The sequence below is a fragment of the Anthonomus grandis genome, chromosome 8, assembly GCF_022605725.1.
Source record: "Anthonomus grandis grandis chromosome 8, icAntGran1.3, whole genome shotgun sequence".
Taxonomy (NCBI): Eukaryota; Metazoa; Arthropoda; class Insecta; order Coleoptera; family Curculionidae; genus Anthonomus; species Anthonomus grandis.
Window position 1 is genome coordinate 6,811,518 of NC_065553.1, and position 26,120 is coordinate 6,837,637.

General features: G+C 32.4%; 1 protein-coding gene across 1 annotated transcript; it reads right to left on the reverse strand.

Annotated features, from left to right (window-relative positions):
- Positions 1 to 1,092: 1,092 nt before the first annotated feature.
- Positions 1,093 to 23,624, reverse strand: LOC126739164 (uncharacterized). The gene is made up of 3 exons (XM_050444719.1): positions 23,227 to 23,624; positions 10,188 to 10,351; positions 1,093 to 1,437 (listed from the first exon to the last, which is right to left on the reverse strand). The coding sequence occupies exons 1-3, from the start codon at positions 23,354 to 23,356 to the stop codon at positions 1,417 to 1,419; spliced, it is 315 nt and encodes a 104-aa protein (XP_050300676.1). The 5' UTR covers positions 23,357 to 23,624; the 3' UTR covers positions 1,093 to 1,416.
- Between the last annotated feature and the right edge of the window lie 2,496 nt (positions 23,625 to 26,120).

Below are 26,120 nucleotides of genomic sequence, written 5' to 3' on the forward strand. Positions count from 1 at the left end.
TAGAGTTTAGAAATATTTGGTCTACATTTGGAAAATTAGGCTTTGCTAAATTACAGTTTAAAGTCCCTTAGTGATCAGTACAGGAACCGTTTCTTTCTGTTTTATGATCTTGAGAGCACTGATCTTATTCTTTTTGCAGATGACGTAACACTAACTAGGTCTGTGTGAGTCACAGTTAAAGGTTGCAGATTGGTTTTATATGTTCTATTCAAATTTTTTTTTAAATAACAGTACATCATTAACAGTTTATTTAACAGCCCAGGAGTTATTAAATGACAACAAAGTGATCATAATTGGTGTTGAAACAACTTGGAAATATGGTTAAAACTTCCAGACTTTGGGTCTAGAAGAATTCAGACTGAACAACAATTCTTGTATGACAATGAGCTACTTCAGATGTCATTGCTTACCTACCAACCTACCTCACTATGATAGCCACTTTTTGACAAAAATTAAACCTGAGATATCGTATTTCTTCCTGTTTCCAAAACTGATCATGAAAGAATGACGTTTTTCCGTGATTGAGGCGACATATAGAACGGAATCCTCAAGACTATATCCAAAAGCTAATAATCGAAGTGCTTCGAGAACTGGAAAAAATTGCTGAGATGAGCCCTATTTTATCTGGGGGGTTATAAAACAGAATTTAAGAGACCTGGATTTATCAAGAAACAAGTCAACAGTTCTCAACAGACTAGCGTAGATGTATTTTTTTCCATTAAATTATTCATATCCACTATTATACATATCTACCCTTACCAATTTGTCACATTTTAAAATGATCCAGGAAATGCCTCGGTATACTTCCTCTATGAATTATCGTTCCCCAATTCGGGCTCCCTTTGTAGGGCCTACGATAAGCGGAGAAACATTATGCACTCGAGTGATCGTATCGATTTTCCCTCTTTAACCGTCTGAATTCACCAGGAGATTGTTAAAATGGACAGGCGAGACAGTAGTTTTCGTATGGAATATTCAATTGGATGTTTTGACACTAATATCGGATTCAATTTCAATGGCTTGAGAGTGGTTTGAAAAGTATAAAAGGAAACAACAACCAGTTTATATTTTCTTCCTTTTTTATTAATTTTTTTCTTCACAATTCTTAAATATGTAATTTTTGCACTGTAAAATTTATTCCTTTTAGGAAAATGATGTCACTATCGAAAAGTCATCGAGTTATTTTAAAGGGAATCAAAACTCGTCATCAAAAAATAAATAGAAAATCCTACCCAATCCTACCCAACCCAATTTCCATATCTTCATCTGAACCAGTACCTGACAAACTTAAAAATAAATCAGAATAACGGCTTTCATCGTCATTTTCACTTATTTTAACCAGATTTTCTTTATCACTCATAACAATGTTTTCAGTATTATTCTGGGGTAAACTGTTGGATTCTGTTATAACTAGATTTAAAGCTTCTTCAGGGAGATCTGAAAAAAAAAGTTCATAAACGGCATTTAAAAATCAAACTTTAACAGTATAGTAAGTTCTATTACTATCATAATATTTCCTCGTTCTCATACTCTGAGAAAAAGGGAGAAGCCGCGTTACAAAACCATTATCGCATAGAATTTTTTATTTTCATTTTAAAAACAGACAATGAAGGATCATATATCCTGGCACTTTAAATATAACATTCCAGACATTGTATATAATTTTACTTCATGTCCAGAACGAAAGCCACCGCTAGAAGCAATAAAATTTCTAAAATCGATCCGCAAGAGAAAATAGAGGGATTTCTCTCCAGGCTTTTATAGAAAAATATTTTATCCGAGAAATATCGGCGAAATTGACGCTAAAATGCGGTATCATATGCCGGCACAATCAAATCGGTTTGTATGGAAATATCGGGCAAATACGAGTTTGAAATGTTTAGATTTATTGAGAAAAAGCGCAAGGAGTTATTTACGCTCTTCGAAAAGCAGACCTCTATATACTTTAAATTAAAGAGGTAAAACAAGATTAGACTGAAATGGGGAAAAAACCAGCATATTCTTATCATATTATAATCACCTACATGAGGTTATTGCTCCCAGTCTGTTGAGCATGGTAAATATCACTGCCATACGCAAATATGACTAGCAATATACATGAAGGGTTATCAGCGCTATACAGGCATTCGCGTATTGGCAAACACACACGAGCTCATATTAATAAAACCGAATTAAAGCAATTTTGAAATTCCACGTTTTACAAAATTTAATACGGCGAATAAAAAATTAAAAACGATAGGGAGAATTTCTCGGCCAGAAGGGAATTTTAAATTCGGGACGACAAGCGAGTGGTGTTGAATGTTTTATATCTTCCACTTCACACCTTTTTTGTGGTTTGTCTGGTTATTTTTTATTTCTTATTCGGTGGTAAAATTTTAACTTAGACAATTTTTTTTTTAAATTTTAAATTAGTTTGCCACTGTTACCTTTGATTTGATAATGATTTTCTATTAAATAGGTTTCAACTTCAAGAGGTGTCATGATTTTATATAATTGATAAATCGTTGCGAATAAAAGGTGTTCCAAAAGATGGAAAAAATTGAATTAATTCTCATTTATATGTATATCTCTATCTCAGTCTGAAAATTAAAGGATGATGAGAGTAAGGTGATATTTTTCTAGTATAATTAGACCAATTATGCCCAAAAAACACTATTAATAAATTGAAACCATGATATAGAAAATAGGGGGAAAAGTTGAATTCTCATTTATATATCCCTATCTCGGTCTGAAAATTAAAGGAGGATGATAGTAAAGTGATATTTTTCTAGTATAATTAGACCAATTATGTCCGAAAAACACTATTTCCAAATGATCCAAACACTATTAATAAATTGAAACCATGATATAGAAAATAGGAGGAAAAGTTGAATTCTCATTTATACAGGGTGTCATTGAAATGGTGTAAAAAAATTCGGGGGGTGATAGTACTCCTAAAAATTTTAAAAAAAGTTCCTATAACTATAGGGCGGAAAATGCATATTAAGGGAGTTAGGGGCACTGAAAGGGTAAATTTAAAAAACGGTTTTTTGAAATTGTAGGCTTAAAAAACGAGATAAAATTTCGAAAAAAAATCCTCTGCCATAAATTTTGACCCAAAATCAAATGGTGATACTGAAAAATAATTTGGAAAATCGGAAAGGGTAGTTTTTGCAAGGGTTTATTTCGTTTTTTTAAAGCAATACGATGTTTAAAAATCATGAAATTTAGATTTTTCAATTAATTATTTAATAACTACTTGTTTACTTTTGAAACCCCATAACTTTCATAAGTTTATGTTGTTTAACCAGTTAGCAGCCCATCAGAGCAAACTTTTTGCCTTCAATTTTCTCGAAAACCATCGTTCTGGGCGATGTGCAACAAGAGTACCTTTTTTGTAGAAAAAAGTATGTAGTTTTTAAAAAATGAACCCACGTTGCGAAGAAAATAACCTAAAAAAAGTTATTCACGAATTAACCCCCTACCCTTGCAAAAACTACCCTTTCCGATTTTCCAAATTATTTTTCAGTATCACCATTTGATTTTGGGTCAAAATTTATGGCAGAGGATTTTTTTTCGAAATTTTATCTCGTTTTTTAAGCCTACAATTTCAAAAAACCATTTTTTAAATTTACCCTTTCAGTGCCCCTAACTCCCTTAATATGCATTTTCCACCCTATAGTTATAGGAACTTTTTTAAAAATTTTTAGAAGTACTATCACCCCCAGAATTTTTTTACACCATTTCAATGACACCCTGTATATCCCTATCTCAGTCTGAAAATTAAAGGAGGATGAGAGTAAAGTGATATTTTTCTAGTATAATTAGACCAATTATGTCCGAAAAACACTATTTCCAAATGATCCAAACACTATTAATAAATTGAAACCATGATATAGAAAATAGGGGGAAACGTTGAATTCTCATTTATATATCCTTATCTCGGTCTGAAAATTAAAGGAGGATGATAGTAAAGTGATATTTTTCTAGTATAATTAGACCAATTATGTCCGAAAAACACTATTTCCAAATGATCCAAACACTATTAATAAATTGAAACCATGATATAGAAAATAGGAGGAAAAGTTGAATTCTCATTTATATATCCCTATCTCAGTCTGAAAATTAAAGGAGGATGAGAGTAAAGTGATATTTTTCTAGTATAATTAGACCAATTATGTCCGAAAAACACTATTTCCAAATGATCCAAACACTATTAATAAATTGAAACCATGATATAGAAAATAGGGGCAAACGTTGAATTCTCATTTATATATCCTTATCTCGGTCTGAAAATTAAAGGAGGATGATAGTAAAGTGATATTTTTCTAGTATAATTAGACCAATTATGTCCGAAAAACACTATTTCCAAATGATCCAAACACTATTAATAAATTAAAACCATGATATAGAAAATAGGAGGAAAAGTTGAATTCTCATTTATATATCCCTATCTCAGTCTGAAAATTAAAGGAGGATGAGAGTAAAGTGATATTTTTCTAGTATAATTAGACCAATTATGTCCGAAAAACACTATTTCCAAATGATCCAAACACTATTAATAAATTGAAACCATGATATAGAAAATAGGGGGAAACGTTGAATTCTCATTTATATATCCTTATCTCGGTCTGAAAATTAAAGGAGGATGATAGTAAAGTGATATTTTTCTAGTATAATTAGACCAATTATGCCCGAAAAACACTACTTTCAGATGATGAATTATCATTTATACAGTGCGGCTCTTAATAAAATTGTCCCTGCCACCCTCTTATCTTTTAAATGCGTTTATATAAAAATCTGAAATTTGGCACACACCCATGAGCAACCTAAATAATACTTTTTGGCCCCTAGCTCATTTTGCAAAACTTTAAAATGGCGGCGGTCATGTCATGTCATTTTACATTATTTATTAGATTTTATCCGCTGAAGATAATGAAATTATATAACAGTCAAATTGGCTGCATTTTGCTTCTACAACAAGACTTAATCAACTATCTAAAATCGCAACCTCATCGCCGGATTTATTAGGAGGCATAGCTAAGATACTGAACCAATAAAACTATTTTATTAATTAAACTGCGTTAAGACGTTCCAAGTTTGCCAAATAAATATTTCAGGAAATACTTGATCCAAATATCTCTTTCACCACACAAATATTTTGATCAGCTGTAGGCGTACATTTTAAGCATATTAAACGCAACTCCAAAACCATTTACCGGGAGTAATTAAACTAAATGATATATGTATATACGTGAAATTATTCGAACTCCATATTCGGAATGACGGGAATTTATTGACTATAAACAGCGGCCCTCTCGCTCTGACACGTGCCCATTAAGGCTACGTGATTTCCATCATAAATATATTAAAATAGGGAGCAAGGATATTCGGCATGGGATATTACAAGGACATAAGGGATATAGGTATTTACATAAAAGCGCCATAAAAACGGCTGATGGAGGGTTGATTATGGAAAATCGCCATAAGTATTAAACCAAACAGTTTGTGGGTTATAACACGTTAAACAAAAAAAGGAAAGCAAAGAACAGACATACACGAGGATGTCCCGAGGGATAAACCATTAATTCACACAATCGAATCCAGACAATCCACGGATTGTCTGGATGAAATCCGGTCGTCTTTTAGATTACAGGCATATATATATATACGATCGATCTACTTAAAACTTTAGAACATTGAAAGGCTAGAATTAGCATTGCCGTGGAACTATGGGTAGTTTGTTTGCTTGCAACATTTCTGATGCAATGAGGCCAAATGCCTATGTAGAAATGGCAAAAAAACACACTTTATAATATCGTAAAAAAAAGTCACTTATTTTAACAGGCACAAAACAATACTATTCCTCGTTATTAAAATATGAAGCATTTTTCTTATAAAATATGATAAGATACTTTATAAAGAAGTCAACATTCAAAGTTAAATGAATATAGATAACGTCTCTATATTAGAGAAAAAGGAAACAACATCGCAACGCCGCTCGATCGCATTGTTGATTCCACCGACACAAGTAATCTTTACCAGTGACGTCGTCAAAAAATATTTACATGATAAATATTTATTGTTAATAGATTATGCTTTAAATTATAAACAATATTACCGTTTATGGACTCTTTACGCGTTTTTTAACATACTTTATTAAAGTAAAGGTACTAAAGCATTTTTATGGAAATTAAATATTTTATAATTATTATAGATTTCTTAATACGTTTTTATTATTCTACGTTTATGACGACGGTTGTCCCTTGATATGGTGTTATGACAATATCGGTATTTACTTGTAAAAAGATTTTAATTTTTAAATTAGAGAGGGGTTTAAGTCGCCTTTTTTCCATGGTGCAGCACAAATGACCCAAGTTTTCACTATCGTAACAGTTCACAAAAACACTGAAATGAATATCTAACATCAATAAGTTAAATTAACATTAATATATGTATTGATATATAGCAGAAAATTTCCTCTTTTGAAAATGCGTGTAAACTTGACAACAGAGAACCGATGAATATGTTTGTAAGCAAAACACTCCTCTTGCCCCTGTGCATGCACATGTTGAACTCAAACAAAGTTGTTGTTTACTAATTCTAGCCTTTCAAGGTTCTAAGACTGAAACGATAAGTGGATTGATACATTACACCCCTGTTCTGTTTGAATTGCAGATTATCCGATAGTACTCTCTTATTTTTCAGAAAACGAATGGTGCACATCGATTAAATTAAAAAGCAGATGGATAATTAATAATCCTGCGAATAATGACGCGGTCGTTAGTGCTTTTTAATTTTAACGAGTTTGTCAAAGTCCGAAGAACGGGAAAGAGGCGTTTATTTGTCAGATAATTAAGGTACACCATCGGCGAAGTGATAACCATTTCTCCTTAGCTCACTTCTAATAATTGAGAATTTAATAAAACCGTCCAATCAACCTCGCTTCCTCCAACTTGAGGGCAACCGATTATTATTATACAACGGGGGTGTATTATACACTCGCCGAAAACAAAGAGAAATTCAATTTTAATTATAATTAATTCAAATTTTAGTCTTTAAATAAATTATTTTCTGACTTCGCATTCCACGCCTCGCATTTATGCATGCTCCAATTAAGGCGAAGCCTGTGCGGCAAAATTAACCGCTGGTGGTACGAGCGTAGGAAATATTCATATAAAAAAAATAGAATTAGGTTTTCTCTAAGCATTAGTTTTTATGGGTTTGTATGAGCAACTATAGTGATAAATAAATAAATAAATCAAGTCTTTATTTCATAAGACTAATACAGTAAATGGCATGGAAAACGTCCGATCAGCATTATACAGAGCTTTTCTTGAATGTACTCCCTCCCCCCCCCTTATTTTTTGAACGGATCAATTCAAAATATTGAAACTTAAGGTAATGTAATTGATGAATGAATACTATGTTTTAAAGCAATATTGACAGATGACAATTTCAAGATGGCTGCTGGGCGCCATCTTGGAAGAAAAAATTAAATGGAAAGAGTGATCTTGTGGCACATCATTTTGAAGCTTATGACGAGTACTTTATAACCCTAGAATATAAATTCAATATCTTTACCTAGTACAAAATGGTGGTACATTTAATAATTACCTGAATACATTAACATGATATATCGAATAAATACATTGAGTTCAATTGAAACGAATCCTAATGAATTCGATATGGATATTGTATTCCAGCAAGATGGAGCTCCACCACACTACTCCAAGTTCGGAACTATTTAGATCGGAACAATTTCCCGGTCGTTGTATTGGCTGTCGAGGACCTGTGGAATGACCAGCTCGCTCGCCAGATTTGACACCTCTAGACTTTTTTTTATGGGGCTATTTGAAGCAAAAGGTGTACGAAACTGAACCTGCTTAACAAATATTTGTAGAAATATCGATGTTAGTGTATTTGAAAATGTTCTGTGTGAAATTTTGGACCGACTGTTCTTGTGTCAAGAAGTTCAAGGCAACCATGTCTGGCATCTTCTCAATTGAACTCAAAGTATTTATTTGATGTATCAAGTTAAATATTAATGTTTTCTGGTAATTATTAAATGTACCACCATTTTGTAGAAGATAAAGATATTGAATTTATATTTTAGGGTTATAAAGTACTCGTTAGGGGCTGCAGAATAATGTGCCACAAGACCACCCATTCCATTTAATTTTTTTTTCCAAGATGGCGCCCAGCAGCCCTCTTCAAATTTTCACCTGTCAATTTTGCTTTAAAACATAGTATTCATTCATCAATTGTATTACCTCAAGTTTCAATATTTTAAATTGATCCGTTCAAAAAATAAATGGGGAGGGACATTAAAGAAAAGCACTGTATATATGGCTTTTCAATTTAAATTTTTTAGAATAGTCAATACAATGCAAGTGAGAAAAAAATATAAAAAATGTTTCACATATGCAAATATTAAAGATAAATGATCAGGTCAGATCCATAATTCCTCTTACTCTTAAGAAAAATAATTTAAAACTGAGACAGGGATATGTCCGAAAAATCGGCTAAAAAGTTGAAATTTTTACTCTCGTAAGACCTATATCACGAACGCAGTGTAAAAATAAGTGCAGATTTATTATAAAATTATTGTTTTCTTACGTGATTGGATAAGGCACAATAGAAAAACACAATTTTAGAATGATACCGAAGATATTAAAGAGCTGAGATGGGGATATGTCCGAAAAAGTCGATTTTGACAAAACCACAAAACATCAAGTTGATAAAGCAAAGTATTTACACATGATATATAATAAAAATGTCAAAATTGGGTGTCGTTGATATATCACTTGATATATCACAAATCAAGTTGATATATCACTACATCCTTGAAGAAGATAAGGTATCCTTAAGCAACTATTTTACGCTTCTAAATATATTATTAAGGGCATTAGTCAAAATAATGCACTATATAGAAACATCGACCTTAAAGGCGGATGAAATACAAAATTAGTTAACAGCATAAGGATGTAGATGGCAAGGGACAACCTACATTAAAGATCCTACTAGGATAGTCCTAGTAGAAATCATCAATCACAATGCTAAAAACTATGGTAAAAGCACGAAAAATAGACAACGCCATCCAAGAAATAAGGAGAATGATTACCGACATAACGAGAATAAGCGAGATGAGTTGGTCAGAAGTAAGAAGTTTAGACAAAAACTCACAGAAAAGCTGAAAATGGAGTGCCAATGATATGTTGGATAAGCCACAATAGAAAAACACAATTTTAGAATGATACCGAAGATATTAAAGAACTGAAATAGTGATATGGCCAAAAAACTGTCTAAAATGGCTTTTCTGCTCGTTGCAGGAGCACTGTGAGGATACTAGCACAGATATAACTAGCTAACTTGCGTTAGCTAGTTATATCTGTGATATTAGGAAGACTTTTTCTAAGCTTGGGGTGCTCACGATGCCGTCTAGGCATATTTTTGGGTGAAGTTACAATCGACTTCTTAAGATTGAAAAGTAAAGTATTATTGTCAATTCATTAGAACAAGTCAAGATCTTGGCATTATCAGCAATGCCATAAAAAAGATTCTTCTGGAAAATTGTTTCTAAAGCATTAAGGAGTTTTTGTTGTATGATTTTTCCATTTAAAATGATAATGGTTGGAACCACCCATGTTTTACTCCTGAATATTGTTAATTGTTTAAATTACTGTTTTTAACTAATAGTCCGCTATCACTGTAATCACTAAATATTTATTAAGAGATTTAAATTTTGCATCGACCTTGAAACTTATTAGTGGGTTTTCTTAGTGCTGTCATGCGTTTAAAATTCTATATTTTTTTCTTAATTGCAATTAATATGTAAGTTATGAAGTTTAATATTTTATTTATGGTTGTTTCATGAGGGCTAATTGTAAATCAAAAACTTAAAATATCGTTTCATTTCGTAAGCCACGGTACGAGGCCTACACTTCAAGACATGACATAAACTATCATAAATTGCCAGAAATCTTAATATTATTCATCCTCGAACCCCCAAGGGCAAACGTTTGAATAATCTTAATTCCCTGGAAAATCCCCGACTGCGAGAAATGTAACGGGATTTCGTGGAATATATAGATTTAAGGGATCAGAAGGTTTAAATCTAGTTGTCTAATAATGAATACTAGTATTTATGTTAGACGAGGGAAGAAACATAAGCCGAAAAGATTTTAGGACAATTTTAAGAAACTCACCTGTTGGATCCAGCTTAAGATTACCGCAGCAATGCTGGGGTCCGGTGGTGGGGGCAACGCGGTGTTTTGAAGCGCAGTCGCCAATTGAGTCGCTGCCTCCCTGACCCCGGGAGGATTTGGAGGAAACCCATATTCGGGAGAATGAGCTGTAAGGGTCCCTGAACCTGTAAGAAAAGTTCCGAATTTTTATCTGCGAACATCACGAATTCCACTATATTTCTCTTTTAAAGATTAAGCCCTTAAGACTTACGATAATACTCATGAAATCAATGATTAGGAGAAGCATTGTGTTGAGGCACACAACTATTGTATTGCCAGTAAGTAAACCACCTAATAAATTAATGATTACAGATTAAGTTAATCAGTTTCCCCCTGAACTTGTAAAATGGCTTTTTTATGGTAATTTTCCAAATAACTTCTAGCAGTTCTAGTCTATCCAATCCATAAAAAGCACAACATTGAAACTATTTATAACTATAGAAGAACCTTCTTGCTGAGTGTCTTTTATCAAGTCGAACAACGTATTACCAGATTTGCCATAGATTTTAAAAAAAAATAGAATATCCAAGATAAAAAAAGTTCTGCAATATGATTCTACAATCAAAATTTAAGCGCAGCCTTTATCCCACATTATCTCAATGAGTAAGCTTAATGACTATGGCATTGACAAAAACTGTATTCTCTTAAGTCTTCTCATATCACGAGTGGTCTTAACAAGTGATCCTTACAGTTAAAGGTGTGTCAGCTTTCTAAATCTAGAAAACCCAAACTGAGGAGTTACCTCAAAAAGAGAACTGGACCTATATTTTTTTATCATTTATTGGTGATACTTAAATATCTCCTAGCAGGATTTTCAGTGATGCTTGCTGATGATATGCAATCCTTATTCATCTCTGATTGTTTTTCTTAAAGCCTGTGCAGTTGAATGTGTAAACCAGGCTTCACATATTAATGAGAACAACATAATCCTCAATTTTACGAAACAACTAATGATTGGTCCTTGCATGATCGTGGACGCACAATTAAACATCTAACAACCACCAGATTTTTTGGGAATTCACATGAATAAGCTTGTAACATTGAAAGCCTTTCAATATTCTAAGTGGATAAGCATCTTGGTGTGTGCATATTTATGTCGCGCTGAAGAATCTTAACTACCATCATTTTTAATTAAGCATTTTAGAGCCTGTATTAAGAAATACATATATCATCCTTTCATAGTATTATTACTTCTTTAAATTACGGTTTATTGTTTAATAGCACATAATATTTTCTCGACCAAAATAAAAGATTCCCTTGAAACTTTATAGCCATGTCCAGAAAATATTTTGCTTTCCTTGTCATAACCCTGTAGAGAGATTAAAAGATTAATCGTTTAATCCGGAAGCTTAATCGTTCAATCTGCAGCTGGAATAAAGCTTTGCAATAGTTTCATAGAGTAGTTATAGGTACATAAATCCAGCTTCGTTACAGATTGAGAGTTAACGTCAACTGCAGTGTGTTAAATAATGATATATCGGCTAGTTTTCCAGCACTGAAGTGCACCGGAAAGTGGTCTGCTTTAAAATTAAAAGTATTAAGTTATTGGTTTGAAGTTAGAGGTGTTCTTTTAATATTAGGATCAAATTCAGAAGCGTGTTCCTTGGATGAAATCAAGCAAAAGTTTCGATGAACATACCTATGCTCTAAACGTCTTAAATTTTACACTACAGGGTGGTAAAGTCGAAAAAAGAACTTACTCTTTTTGATAACCCTGTAGATATTTTTCTGAAAATTGGTACGCATTTTCTAAGCATCCTTAGCATTTTTGCTATAAACAATTTAAATTTTCAGATTCGCTATTGGCGCTCATGCGGACTTTTAACTGAATATTTCTTTAAAAGAAAACTGTACGCCACTGGTTTTTCTTGAAATAAAAAAAAAAATTGTATTCTTCATTTCTTATACAGCATATCTGGTCTCTTGGTAATTTTTCGCCCGATGTACGGTTTTCGCATACAAAATACAAACCATTATTGTGGATAGCCGTAACGCCTAAATCTGATTATCTTAATCAAGTACTACTTTTATAACTCTATTTTCAGCATTTTTGACTTGAAGTTTTTCCGGTTCGTAATTTTTTGAACGACGTATTTCCTGGACGATGGATTGACCGGTAGAATGGCCTGCTAGATCTCCCGATCTTACCTCTTTGGATTTTTTTATGGGGTCATCTAAGAAACAACGCCTTTGTCTAACTCCCTTTAATATCTTTAAAATAGAATTGTTAACGAATGTCAGTTAATAACACCCAAAATGTTCCCAACTGATCAATACATTGGAAAGCCTTTGAATTAGGTAAGTGTCTATTAAAGAATCTGTCAACATACAATCGTCATGCTTTTAAAGCATTACATCTTGCTAATCAAACGTATTAACAATTAAACAAACGTATACTCCATGGTGTTAATATTAATACCTATATTATTATTATTATCATTATTATTATTCTAAATTATGATTAACATTAGAACCATATATTTAGATTATTAGTAATAATATACAAACAATAACTTTTACAAGTCAAATAAAATATGTAATGAAACTTATAATTATATATTATATTTAAAAAAAATAAAGCTGCTACATAGTTTGTAAGTACATATATACATATAAAAATATAAAATAGAAATATCAAAAGTTTAAAATTCAAATTGGCTATCATTAGTGATAAAATTCAATTAAAATACACTTTCAAAACACATTAAAAGAACTAAAACAAAATTAAAATTTGATTCTAAGTACTCCCCAAGTGAAAAAAAAGCTTTTTCTAAAAGAAAACATTTAATTTCCTTTTTATATTGGTTCAAAATATGTAAAACCTTTAATCTGGCTGGTACACAGTTATAGAACTTTACACAAAGGTATCTCGAGCCTGTATCTTTCTGGAGCTTCTGGATCTTTCAAGTCGACAGAAATCAGGTACAAGATTGGTGTTGTCCCTTGTAGGATAATTGGACGACTTCATGAGCATTATAGAGAGGGTTCAAATTTTGCTTGATATGTAACAGACACTGCATAATGTACATACATGGTAGAGTCATTATTTTTATTTATTTATTTAATCAATAGACAGGATCAACCCAATTACAAAAAATATAAATATTTCTGAAAAAGAAATAAAAGCTAGACTACCTAACCACTAATAATAATTAAACTGTTTGACAAGTAGTAATAATAATCTCTCAAAATCTGACCAATTAGCAATGCAAAATTAGCTAAGAAAAAACAAAATATATTATTATCAATGACAATGATCAAATGTACTTCAAATTATTAATCATGGAGCAAAATTATTTCAAAAAACAAAATCCTACAAATTCTTAATAAGACTCCTTAAATGCAATAAGGAAATTCCCAAAACTTCAATTCCAGTATAGTTTACTAGCCTCAAGGATCTTTCGACAGGCGAGTGCATAGCATAGTTGGTACAATGAGGTAAAGAAAAAAATCGATTTACCCTCAGATTTCGGTGTGGAATATTAAATGAAATTTTATTAAGTAGTTCAGAACAAATCACAAGGCCATTCAAAAGTTTATAAATAAACACTTAATCGTTCTCAGTGCGTCTTTTAAGTAAACTTCGCATATTCAGCAAGTTCATTGATTCATCATAACAATGGTCATTAGGAACTGGAATGTGAAGTTTATAAAGACAGAAACGTAAAAATGTATTTTGAACTCTCTCCAGTGCCATGCAATTATTCATGAAAAGAGGTGACCAAATGATTGATCCATACTCCAACAAAGAGACAACAAGTGATATGTACAACCTTTGGCAAGTTTTAACCGACAGGTCTTTACGCAGGACAAAACCAAGGACCTTAGATGTTTTAGTTATAATAGTATTCACATGGGTATTAAAATTCCATTTTTCATCAAAAAAGATACCAAGGTCCTTTACTACTTCTGTGTACCTAAGATAAGATAAGAGGAAATTACCTGTTTGTTTCTTTTGTAGAAACTAATGTAACTGCATTTACCCACATTCAAAGCCAAACTATTACCAACACACCATTCACACAATCTATTCAGATCATCTTGCAAGCGAACCCTGTCTTGTTCTGAACTGATCATCCTATAAAACTTTAAATCGTCGGCAAACAACAAAAAATTACTATTTTTAAAGCAAACCAAAATATCATTAATGAAAATATTGAACAACAGAGGAGAACAATGACCACCTTGTGGAACCCCAAAGGTCACACTGATAAGGTGTGATTTTCAGTCACCAATTTGTACCTGCTGAAATCTGTCAGAAAGAAAACTCGCAAACCAGACCACGAAACAATCTGAAAAGCCAAAAAGTCTCAAGCTATCGTTGACACTGTCAAATGCCTTGGAAAAATCTGTATATATTACATCCACTTGTTCACCCCTCTCCAAAGCATCCACAACAGAGCACCCTGATACAACAACAAGTTTGTAATAGCGGACTAGCCACGACTGAAGCCATGCTGTTCACTCAATCAAGTTCTTTGCAATAAAAATTGATTTGGTAATAAATAAGACTGTCCAGAAGTTTTGGAATGGCAGAGTGTACGCACACACTCCTGTAAATGATCATTTCATTAGCAGCACCACATTTAAATATAGGCGTAATAGAACTGAGTTTCCACTGGGATGGAAAAATTGTCAAGTCTAATGACCTACTGAATAAAATAAAGAGGGGATAAGAAAGGGCGCATACACATTTTCTCAAAAAATAATTGGGTATACCATCAGGGCCAGCACTAAGTTTAAGGGGTAATTGAAAGATCTTATCAAAAATTAATCCAACAGATATAATTAGGGATTTGGAATGGTCATGTTTAGACCAGGCTACCGAGAAGGTACGATATTATTATCTCCATTATAGACAGTAGAAAAACCTTGGCAAACCCCTCTGCAATTTGTTCACAACCTGCAAACTCCTCATTATTATAGATCATCAAATCAGGAAGCCTATTTGTTGCTCTTCTGTTATTAAACTTATACCAAAAACTTTTGGAGTAATTGGTCCAAATTTGAAATAAAGTTCTGGTAACAAGTCTCTGAAAAGACTTTGTAGTCTGCAACAATATGACTAAGAATCAAAAGAATTTCTAATTTTTAAAGATTTAAAAGAATTTTGACATTCATCCCTATAGCCAAGACCAGACATGACGTGTATGCATTTTCTTTGTTGTCCAAAAGCTTTTTCCATATGGAAGGAATGACCTCGCGATGGCATATGTTAAATGGGAATGGAAATTGCTGTGATAAGCTGTTAAAAGGGTTTCTCTAGAAGTTAACTGAACAAGGTTTCTAAAAAGGTTGATTCTACAGATTATTCAGATGTTCTTCCCAGGTAACAAAGGCTGGGGAACATTAGTAGGGTTGCTAAGAGAAACATTTACACTTTGTGACGCATGGTAGTTAATATTGTGAATTTCTGAAGGATGATAACTTATAATGACATAAAAGGTAGTATCATCTGCAAATAGTACAGTGTTGAATTCCTGACTTAGACAGAAAGAAAGACCAATTATATAAATGAGAAACAGTATGGGACCCAACACTGACCCTTGTGGTACACCAAACTATAAATGTGGTTTTTCAGAATCACACTTATTGAAATTGACATACTGTTCCCTGTCTGAAAGATATGACTCAAGTAGCTAAATTGCACTGTCCTGGAAATTATAATAATGTAATATTTTAAAAGAATGGTATGTGTGACACAGTCAAACGCTTTAGTGAGGTCTAAAAATAAGGCAACACTACTCAGATCATCATGGTGGATATAATGCATTGGAAATTTTGAAATCAAATATCTCGATAAATAAATGGACCTTTTTTTTTGCGACAATACGAGAAAATAAGATTTTTCGGTGAGTTGTAGTATACAGGATAGCACAACAAAGTTATAAGTTATTTACCGAAATAGTAATGTAAAGTGACGCTCTCTAGAAGTTTGACCATAGAAAAAAAACGGACTCTTGTTTGTCACACCAGAAACCCTTCCTATATCGAGTTTTATGCCAAAATCTAAAATGCTTCTCAAGCAATAAGGAAAAATTAAAAATAAAATTGAAACCTTCTACACCCTGTATCTCGTAAACTATCAACTTTTGTACTAAAATTTGTTTGGGTCAATTCAAATATTTTAGCCTGTAGTATCTCCAGTTTCGAGATTTCCCAACCTTTAACAAACACCCTGTGACAAGACGTCCGGTAGTTTCTAACTCCTTATACAAATCTCACATAACTCTATAATTAAAAAAACAGGAAGCTCATCTTTGAGCAAAGGATTATTTAAACAGTTTTCCAAACTAGCATCTGGCACTAATTAAAAATTATTTGATACTTGCTATGTGTGTAAAGACCATCTAGCGAGGGCATTTCATAGCAATTAATTTTAAAATTGTAAAAAAAAAATATGAAAATCATTTTAAAGAAGATATGTGCAAAATCTTTTTGTAAACAATCTTTTAATCTTGGAACTCGGCTTCAGGCATTTCTCTTAGCACTATTGTTCTAAAAAGCACATTTTTAATTAAAAATAGAGAATGCTATAGAGCTTTTATCGACCTCAACTTAAGTTACGTTAAAATAATCACAACAAATAACGAAATCTTTACTTAAAAAAGTAGATCTACCATTTATATTGACGACCACATTGTTGTCTTCGGGGGTCTGGCTGTGAGCACCGCCCGAGTGGCACATGTTGAGCCACCACCAACGAGTCATGTAGGCGCGTTATTCATTAGATGCCTAGAGCCCCTTTTTAGGGAAACAGCAATCTTTCTCCATTAGTGCGTAATAAGAATCTGCCACTTGATATAAACACAAAACATTGAAAGAATATAGTTTTTTTTTCACTATTCCACACACATACTCCATAAACGTACAGAAGAAACAAGCAAGCACCGACAAGTCAGAAGAAACGGACTTTGTATAAACGGGTAGTTTTTAAAGACGCGCCGAGGCCCAAAGAACTCGTAAAACAGGACTCCGGGAGTGTTCCTGATGGGGGATGAAAATCGCGACTGAGAGGCCGTTGGGGAACGTTGGGCCTACTTGTTGCCTACTACACGAGGTAAATGCGCGAATGTTACATAGTGGTAGAGTATATACAGGGTGTCATTGAAATAATGTAAAAAAAATTGGAGGTGATACTACTCCTAGAATTAGTAAAAAAAGTTCTTATAAGTATAGGGCGGAAAATGCCTATTAAGGGAGATAGGGTTTTTTTTTTATTGTAGGCTTAAAAAACGAGATAAGAATTCGAAAAAATATCCTCTGACATAAATTATGCCCCTTAATCAATTGATAATAATAAAAAAATATTTGGAAAATCGGAAAGGGTAGTCTTTGCAAGGGTAGGGGGTTGTCTCGTGATAACTTTTTGAAGTTATTTTTCGTACAACGTGATGGGTTCGTTTTTTGAAAACTACATCCTTTTTCGTACAAAAAGAGTACTCTTGTTGCACATCACCCGGAGCGATGGTTCAAGTAGTTATATTAAATAATTAATTGAAAAATCAAAATTTAATGATTTTTAAAATATCTTATTGCTTTAAAAAACGAAACAAACCAACTACCAAAATTCCATATTAAAATAATGCATTCCTTAATCCGTTCATAGTAAATACACAAAAGTGATCATACCACTCATTTCAATGCGGACATGTGCTCTTCTTGTGGAATATCCATGGTGTTGTACGAATTTGATTGGGACTGACGGTTAATACTCAGTAAACCAAAGTTTTCAAAAAATCTAGTGGATTAAGATCTGGTGATCCTGCTGGCCAACCTTGTGGATTACCACGTCCTACCCAACTCCTCTCAAAAACATGGTTCAAATGATTCGAATTCAATTGAAAAAAACACGCTTCATGTAACAAACAAAAAAAAACACAAAAATTAAATTAAATATTCAAAATGGTTGCCATTCACGGCTTGACAATATCGAAGGCGATCAATAAACTCTCATTTCACATTTTCAATCATTTTTCGAATTACGGCGCGCAGTTCTCTACGAATCCTCTCTTTCAAGTCGCCTAGATTATTTAGCCTATTAACAAATACGTTAGACTCTGCACAAAAAAAGTCCCTTGGTGTTAGATCAGGCCACCTAGCAGGCGATCGGTCCTCTTCTTACTATCCACCGATTAGGAAAAGTTTCATTCAAAAATATTTTTGGAGAAAATCCAGATACACATGTCCCCTTAAAATCCTAATGGACCTATTACCGCGCACTATTCCACACATTTAGTTTTTGAGGATACTGGATGCTCATCTTCATCATCCAATTTAGATTTTCTGATGCTCAATAATTTTGTCTGTTCATTTAACTAATAAAACAGAGCTACTACTTATGTTACTAAATTATTATTGAACTGAAGGGACCATATCAACTATGTTACTAAAAAAATAGAAAACCAATTAATAAATTTTATGAACTAAGGAATATCTTATGCTTTAAGATTTGTCGAATCAATTTTAAATTATGGTATTGTTGTTTGGGGTAATGCTGGTTCATCAATATTTTCAAAGTTGTATGTAGCACAGATATGGGTTTTAAAAATTATTCTTTATAAAAATAAGAGGCATCCCACAGACAGATTTATGTTAATAAATAGTTACTTTATAGAAGAATTATAGCTCACTGATGGAATACTAGATATGTGCGACATGGAAATGTTGCACATATCTAGCATAAAGGGAAATATAAAGTATATAGTATAAAGGGACTCCTTAACATAATTTTTACTATTCAGAAAAAAGCTTTAAGCCTCCTCACTTACGAGAAACTCTCTTATATTTATTAGTCGTAAACTATTTAATCATGTTCCTTCTTCGATTAGGACTGTTACAGACCTTCAAAAGTTTAGGAGAGAACTAAAGAAATTAATCTTACCAAAAGCTTACTACAGCATTGAAGAGTATTTTATTGACTCATTTTAATATTTAAAATTAATCTGTTGATCAGATTTTTTTTTTAATTATTCTTGTTTTATGTTGGTTCGTGTCTTTTCTTTTCTTCTTTTTTATTTTTTCTTTGATTATATAAAATATGCTTCTATGTACAATCAAAATCGATTCTGTATTCTGTTTTTATCCTGTATCCTGTATAACCAAATAAATACTAGTATTATAAATTCTAGGATTAGGAAGCTTTTAGCACAAGTTTGTAAACATAGCAAATAAAGTATATTTTGACTTTGACTTTGCTTTGCAGAACCCCAAACATGCGCGATGTCAGAATCATTATTGTGTAGGCCCTAAAGTATTTAATGACCTGCCTGCCAACTTTACAGTTTAAAGTTACTCTAAAGCCAAGTCTAAAATTACTGAATAGATATTAAACAGTAATTATAGAATCTCTTATCTGCTTTAAGATATATCCTTTGTGTTTTACAACTAAGTATTACAACCTCTTATTGTAAATTTTTAATCTTGAGATGTTGATGGTGCACACAGAATATTTTAAATATATTTGTGCACCAAATGGTTAGCAGACTGTAGAACTATATTGGTTGTGCATCTAATTCAATGCAAATTTGGGTGAATTTTCTTTTTGTTACTGGGTATTTTTATGTTTGTATTGACTTGAATTTGCCAATTTAGTAATGGGTAGAGAAATTTTGTATTATATAGTAAATGAAAACTCTGTTATATTTATTTTCTGCTAATAAATTATTCAAAGCGCATTCACAAAACCCATTTTGCATATCAAAATCGTCATCAAAGACCTCTTGTACTGGAATAACTGTATATGGGTGATATTTGTGCCTTTTAACTATTCAGTCAACTTCAGATTTGACCATGTGTAAATTAGCCCCAATCTGTGACAAAGGAGTGCATGGATTATCTTCCAAAGAAAGCAAACCATCAACTTGTTTATTTTCATCTCGAGCATGACAACTAGATTTCGGCAGATCTCTAACATGACCGAATTCTCTAAATTCAGCCTGTATTCTACTTAGCACTCCTTGACATATCGTCGCCTTGCACACATAGGGGCGTATCTGAAATATTTGTATTTTACAGGAAAAGCATTTTAAGATGTTTGCTCTTAAAATGCTTTTGAATAGACATGCTCCTGAGATCGAATTACAGGAATTTCTCCACTGCACAAAGAAATTAGGTCCTGATATTTGAGACATGTTATCTTTGGTCGTTCATTGTTAAGTTCTCTGAGGGAAAAATGATCTATGTTTGTTCTATTCAATGTGAGGCTTCTATAATGTTCATCACAGTGAGACACTTTAAAAAAAATATTATCTGGACTTTCCTTTTCAACTTTAATTTCAAAGATTTCTGTCCAGTTGATTTGGTTTCTGTCTCTTGGTGTATGCTTAAAACTCTTAAATCTTTCGACAAGCCTTTAAAATTTATGAAATCGGAATAATTCATTGATATTTACATTATAGGGATTTTTAGCCCTAGCTAGTCTAAAAATCGGAATCAACTGAGATGGAACAAATATGTTTCCTGAACGCGAAATGGCAGTACTTATGAGATTCTTGTAAACCTCTCTTTATATCTCAAAAAATCCTAACTCTTTTTTCTCTTTTTATCTTAGAAACAGCTACTCTTATTCATAAATGTCCTAAACCTCCCTCTAACACTGGTCATATGACTCGCCAGGTTGATTTTCCCTTACCAATCCCTACATCCTCCCTCACCAAGAACTCACTTATATACCTTAGCAAAAAAATTTCCAACCATGTTCCTCTATGTATCAGACAAATTTTAGAAGTTAAGAGATTCAAAAAGGAATTAAAATCACTTTTATTATCCAGGGCATATTATAGCCTTGACGATTTTTTCAATGATACCTTTTAACCTGTGCTCTGACATCATTTTAGTGTTTTAGTTTTGTTTCCTGTTAAATAATTTAATTTACTTCTTCTAAATTCTGTTTTATTGACAGCTTTACTTATTTTTTAATGAAATTTATCAAAAAGATGCTTTTTTTTTTCTCAATCTGTTTTGTTATGATTAATTTTGGTAATGTGTGTAAATGTTATGGTAAAGTGTTTTAGATGTTATGTTTGTTTGAAATTTGAAATTTAAAGTAAATTTGGAATTTTTTAGTTTTTAGGATGCTTGTACACAAGATTTTGTTGTCTTACGTAATATAGCACATTTTCTTTCTTTCTTTCTTTCTTTCTATGGCACTATGGACTGAGTCCCCTTCACTTTGACCATGAAAGGGCTCAAAAATTCGAAGACGAATTTGCCTAATGTTCTTGCTGCTTCTTACAAAATATAGTAACATTATAGTGACTATGGAATTTTTATTTTGGCCACTACAGCCATCGGCAAATAGATCTGCAGATTTAACCTCTTTTTCATCATAATGCATCAAAAATTTGTAGATACATGTTGATATTTCCGATGAGCCTCTTTTGCTGTCAATTTCACTTCATGTATAGCAAAAACATTCCTTAGATGCCAAATTGTATAATGTAAAGTTGTAAGCTGCTAGACGTCTCTTATAAAACACGGCACTTTCGTTTGTTTTTGGCAAATAAATGACTTATTGTAAATCAAACACTGCACTTAAAAAGGAATTATCATCAATAGATTTACCTTTACTTTCTTGTTTTATTTTTCTAATTTTTTCTTTGTCCTTAATGTGTAATTGGTATCTTTCTTCTAGTTTCATTTTCTCAGAAGCATTTCCTTCACGATATGTAGTACATAGACTACACAAGTCTTTTTTTGGCCATATCTAAGATACGCCTTTTTGTCTGCTGTTTTAAAATGACTTGATGAGATACGCCTAAACAGTTTGCGTGCATAACCCAGGCAATAAATTATATTGAGTTACGCCCTTTTGAGAGCAGCTAGAAAACACCAAATTTGTCAACCTCCATGCAAAATCCAAAAAAATTCAAATTATGAGTTACTCCCCTTTGTCTGCAAGGCAACGATATTGGAGGATGATCAGGATGGATTTTATTGAATAATTGATCAGTGGGCATCTGTGTAAGGAATCTGTTTGTTTTTTTTTAAATTGAAATAAAATTTGTTATGGGTTTCTGGCAAATAACTTTAAAGGTTTCAAAGCCCTAATTAGATGTTGCTGAGTGTCTCTACCTACAGTATTGTTTATTTGTAGTCTTATTTTCTAGACTATATTTTCAGTCTCTTTGTTATGACTAACAGATGTTTTACCTTATACAAGTTATGTTACTAAATTTTAAAAAATTTGTTCTGTTTGAAAAATCTTCTATAACTCTACAGATAGTAATAGTGCCAACTTAATAATGGATGCACCCTGTATAGCTCAATCTTACTTTGTATAAATTATTACTTTAGTAACTACTTTGTAGCTTTGTTTTAATTATAATATAAACTCATATGACAACTGCTCAACAATTAGTGGATGAGAAAAATATCATACATTAAGTTTGTCTATTGTTGTATGATTTAATTTTTGATGTGCATTTCAGGTATGATAATTCTCTTAAGGCAAATTAAGTCACCATTTTTATAAATAATTAAAATAAATAGACACTGTACTATAGTACTGTAGAGATTTTTTTTTGTCTTGAATGATTGATCTTTAATGATTCTAATAAATTTAAATATTTTTATTATAAAATGACTAAATAGGTGTGGCAGTGTAATTATAGGCACAAAATTAAAATCATCAAAACAACTTCCATCATGCATTTACACACAAAAACCAAATTTATGGATTGTGTTTATTATTACATCACTTAATAACATAGTCATAGCATCTGAGAAGATAACAAAGAAAATACATTATTTTCCAAAAGACCCTCAGAGAGATCTCTTCCAGGATCTGCTAGTCTATTATAAAAAGTCCATCTTTTGACACCACATTATGAAATCAACAGGAAATGCAAATGGTAATGTTAAACTTAATGAAACTTGCTCTTTTTAACATTCCATGGACAAATACAAATGACTTGTTAGCTTTATAATCATTTGCATTATCAGTTTACGTAACAAATCAGATCCTTAGCAAAAATTCTAATTAAAAAACTGTTAGTACCTGAAATGATGCCATCCATCTGCATAAGTGCCTGTTCCAGCAATTTACTGGCCTCCGTTTGGGGCGAGAGACCCGGCATATTTTCGCCAATTTGATCCGGTTTTCCCATTTTCTGTCTATCCCCGATCATTAATTAGAAAAACCCTCCGAGGTATGATTAATTAAAATTTGCCAGCATTGAGGTTAAATAGATTTAAAACGTACATCCGATCGTCCGCCCCCCTTGGTCTATCGACACTGCCGTCACTATCCACAGGTGGTTTTCAAAGTAATTGATTCACGACAAAAGCTAAATGAAAAAACGGGTTTATTTACTTTTTTTGTATGAAAATAAACAGGAAATTAAAAGTTTTCCCCATAAAACACTCACAGTTGTCAGTTTTTGTTTACTTGTTGAGTTGTCAAAGTCTAAGGTACTGCCGGCGCCCTCTATTCGTGTTTGTGGAAAGCCATAACATTAGTAGTACAGGAAATCGCTTTACCAACTGGGATCACGTTTACGACGCGAATACACCGCATCTTTCTCAGCCATTGGAACTATTTGAAACATGAATATGAATAATCGATATTGAGACATGAATGCGTCAAACGTTAACGATGTCAAGAAAAACGCGGAATTTTCGAATTCAGTATAAGGCGGGAGAATTAAAATTTAAAACGTACAGGTACTACACACCATATATCTCGCAAATTACAAACATACAGAAAAGGTTACATTTAGATAAAATATGTGGATAATAAAGCAAAATTAGTTTTCAAATCTTTCCGAGCACATTAATAAGAAATACAATTTTTCTCATCTTTATTTATGCCGCATTATCATATTTCAAATTCAAATTCAAATTCAAATAGTTTATTGTCCAACAGGAAAATTCCCAATTACAAGACAATCGAAATAATTAAAATTAAAACAGTACAAGTTATAAACACCTTAAATAAGTAGTACAAAAAAAATAATATAAAAAAATTATATAAGATCCAATATAGAGTGATTACAAAATTTAAAATTTAAAACAATAGCATAATTGTAAGAATATAAGACACACTAACCAAATGATAACAATCACAGAAAAATAATCAGGTATCATTCAAATTAAGAGAGGAACACATCCTTTTTTTAAAAACATATTCAGTGCTGCTAAAGATGTCGACATCTATAGCATTCATCTGTTAATACCATGTACAAGCACGGCACAGTGGAGCTTTGCTGGACCGATTTGTTAAGTTAAGAGAGGGATAAAATATATGGTGCCTCCTTGTATTGGCAGGAGGAGCAAATAGAGGTAGCCTCTCTAAGAGATCAGAACAATCAATTTTATTATTGCAAAGTTTATATAAAAATATCTGACTAGAGAGAATAGTATTTTGCTTTAGTGACAAATAGTTGAATCTATTCAGCAGGTACTCCTGTTCCACACCTCTTACTGGATATTCTCCATCCAACTTAACAGAAAGTAACTTTAAGAATCTGCGCTGTACATACTCCAGTCTGTTAACATGAACATCATAGATGGGGAACCACAACATAGAGCCATACATTAATTTAGACTTTACTAATGAATTGTATTCTCACTGTTTATCATCTGACTGCTCATAGGGATCATAATAAATATTTCTTCCAAAAAAGAAACAAAAACCAAGTTGTCAGTTGATAAAATTAAATCAACTATTCAAGACCAAATTTATACAGTTCAAAATAAAATAATCCTATACTTATAAAACATATTAAAAAAAGTAATTGGGATTGAATTGTAGTACATTAATAAAACAGGAGGGTTGTATGGTTTAAAATCGCCTTTCTCTTTTATGAGCCATATACCTACATTAAAAATGTGTGCTGGAGTAATTGATGTTATTCTGCCGTGCTTAGCGAAAACGCGGCAAAATTCTTAAAAAATGAGATATTGGTATATTCGTTAATTATTTTAAATTCTATCATTATAACTTAGGTAAAACGCCGCAAACATCACCAAAATAGAAATAACGATCTATTTTTGCGGTATCTGATTCAAAGTTCCATTTGTACTTAGAAATAACGCGGCATCGCTTGCTAGCTTAGAAAAAATGCGGTATTTAACTCAGCCCCTTATGCGGCGTTTTTCCTAAGCACAAATCATTTAGCCCGTTTATGCTACATTTAGACTGCTTTTTTTACGCGGTCTGCACGTTGTCGCTGTTTTTGTAATCATTTTTTGTTTTGTGTTAGTTTCTGTTTGTATTTCAAGCATTAAGATTGAGTTTTTTCTCAAGTTTGGTGTTGCTTTATGGTGTTATTTTTAACATTTATTAGTGCAAAGGCTCGTGCAAAGGAGTAAAGATTTAGTAATAGCTAGGAATGTCTTAACGAACGAAACTTATTATGACCTTGGCAAACAACAAAGTGAATGCCCCATCATAATACCATCGACTTCTGCTGCTGCAATGGAAATATCCAGTGATTTAAATAATTCACCAAATAATGATAATTGTTATTGTCAAGAACAACAGCAGTTTTTAATGCCAATCACAAACTCTAATCTACACTTTAACTGCGGTAATAGTTTGGATACTCCTGAAGTTCAATGTAATAACTCTTTTGATACCAATTTAAATGATACACCTATAATAATTGTTCAGGATATAAATAACATCCCAATTATAACAGAGGACGGAACGACGTATATCGACAATGAAGTCATTTTAGGGGAAAAAGTACTTATTGATTGCAGCGAAATTGTTAATTTATGATAAAAACCAATCATTATGCTCTGAAATAAATAATCCTGAAATAGACGGAGCTGGAGGTGTGAATCAGATTTTGTTTACAGAAAAAATACCTCAGGTTGGCATTTCTAAATTTATATTATTATTCTTAAAGCACAGCATAAAGAAACTAAGTTTCTTTATGCTGTGCT

Bases quoted from the DNA above. Each gene is read 5' to 3' on its own strand.
- LOC126739164 (XM_050444719.1), bottom strand. From the start codon at position 23,356: ATGATCGGGGATAGACAGAAAATGGGAAAACCGGATCAAATTGGCGAA. The intron at 10,352-23,226 runs GTACTAACAGTT...CTTTTCTTACAG, and splicing joins GATGGATGGCATCATTTCAG to GTTCAGGGACCCTTACAGCT. The intron at 1,438-10,187 runs GTGAGTTTCTTA...TTTTTTTTTCAG, and splicing joins TCTTAAGCTGGATCCAACAG to ATCTCCCTGAAGAAGCTTTA.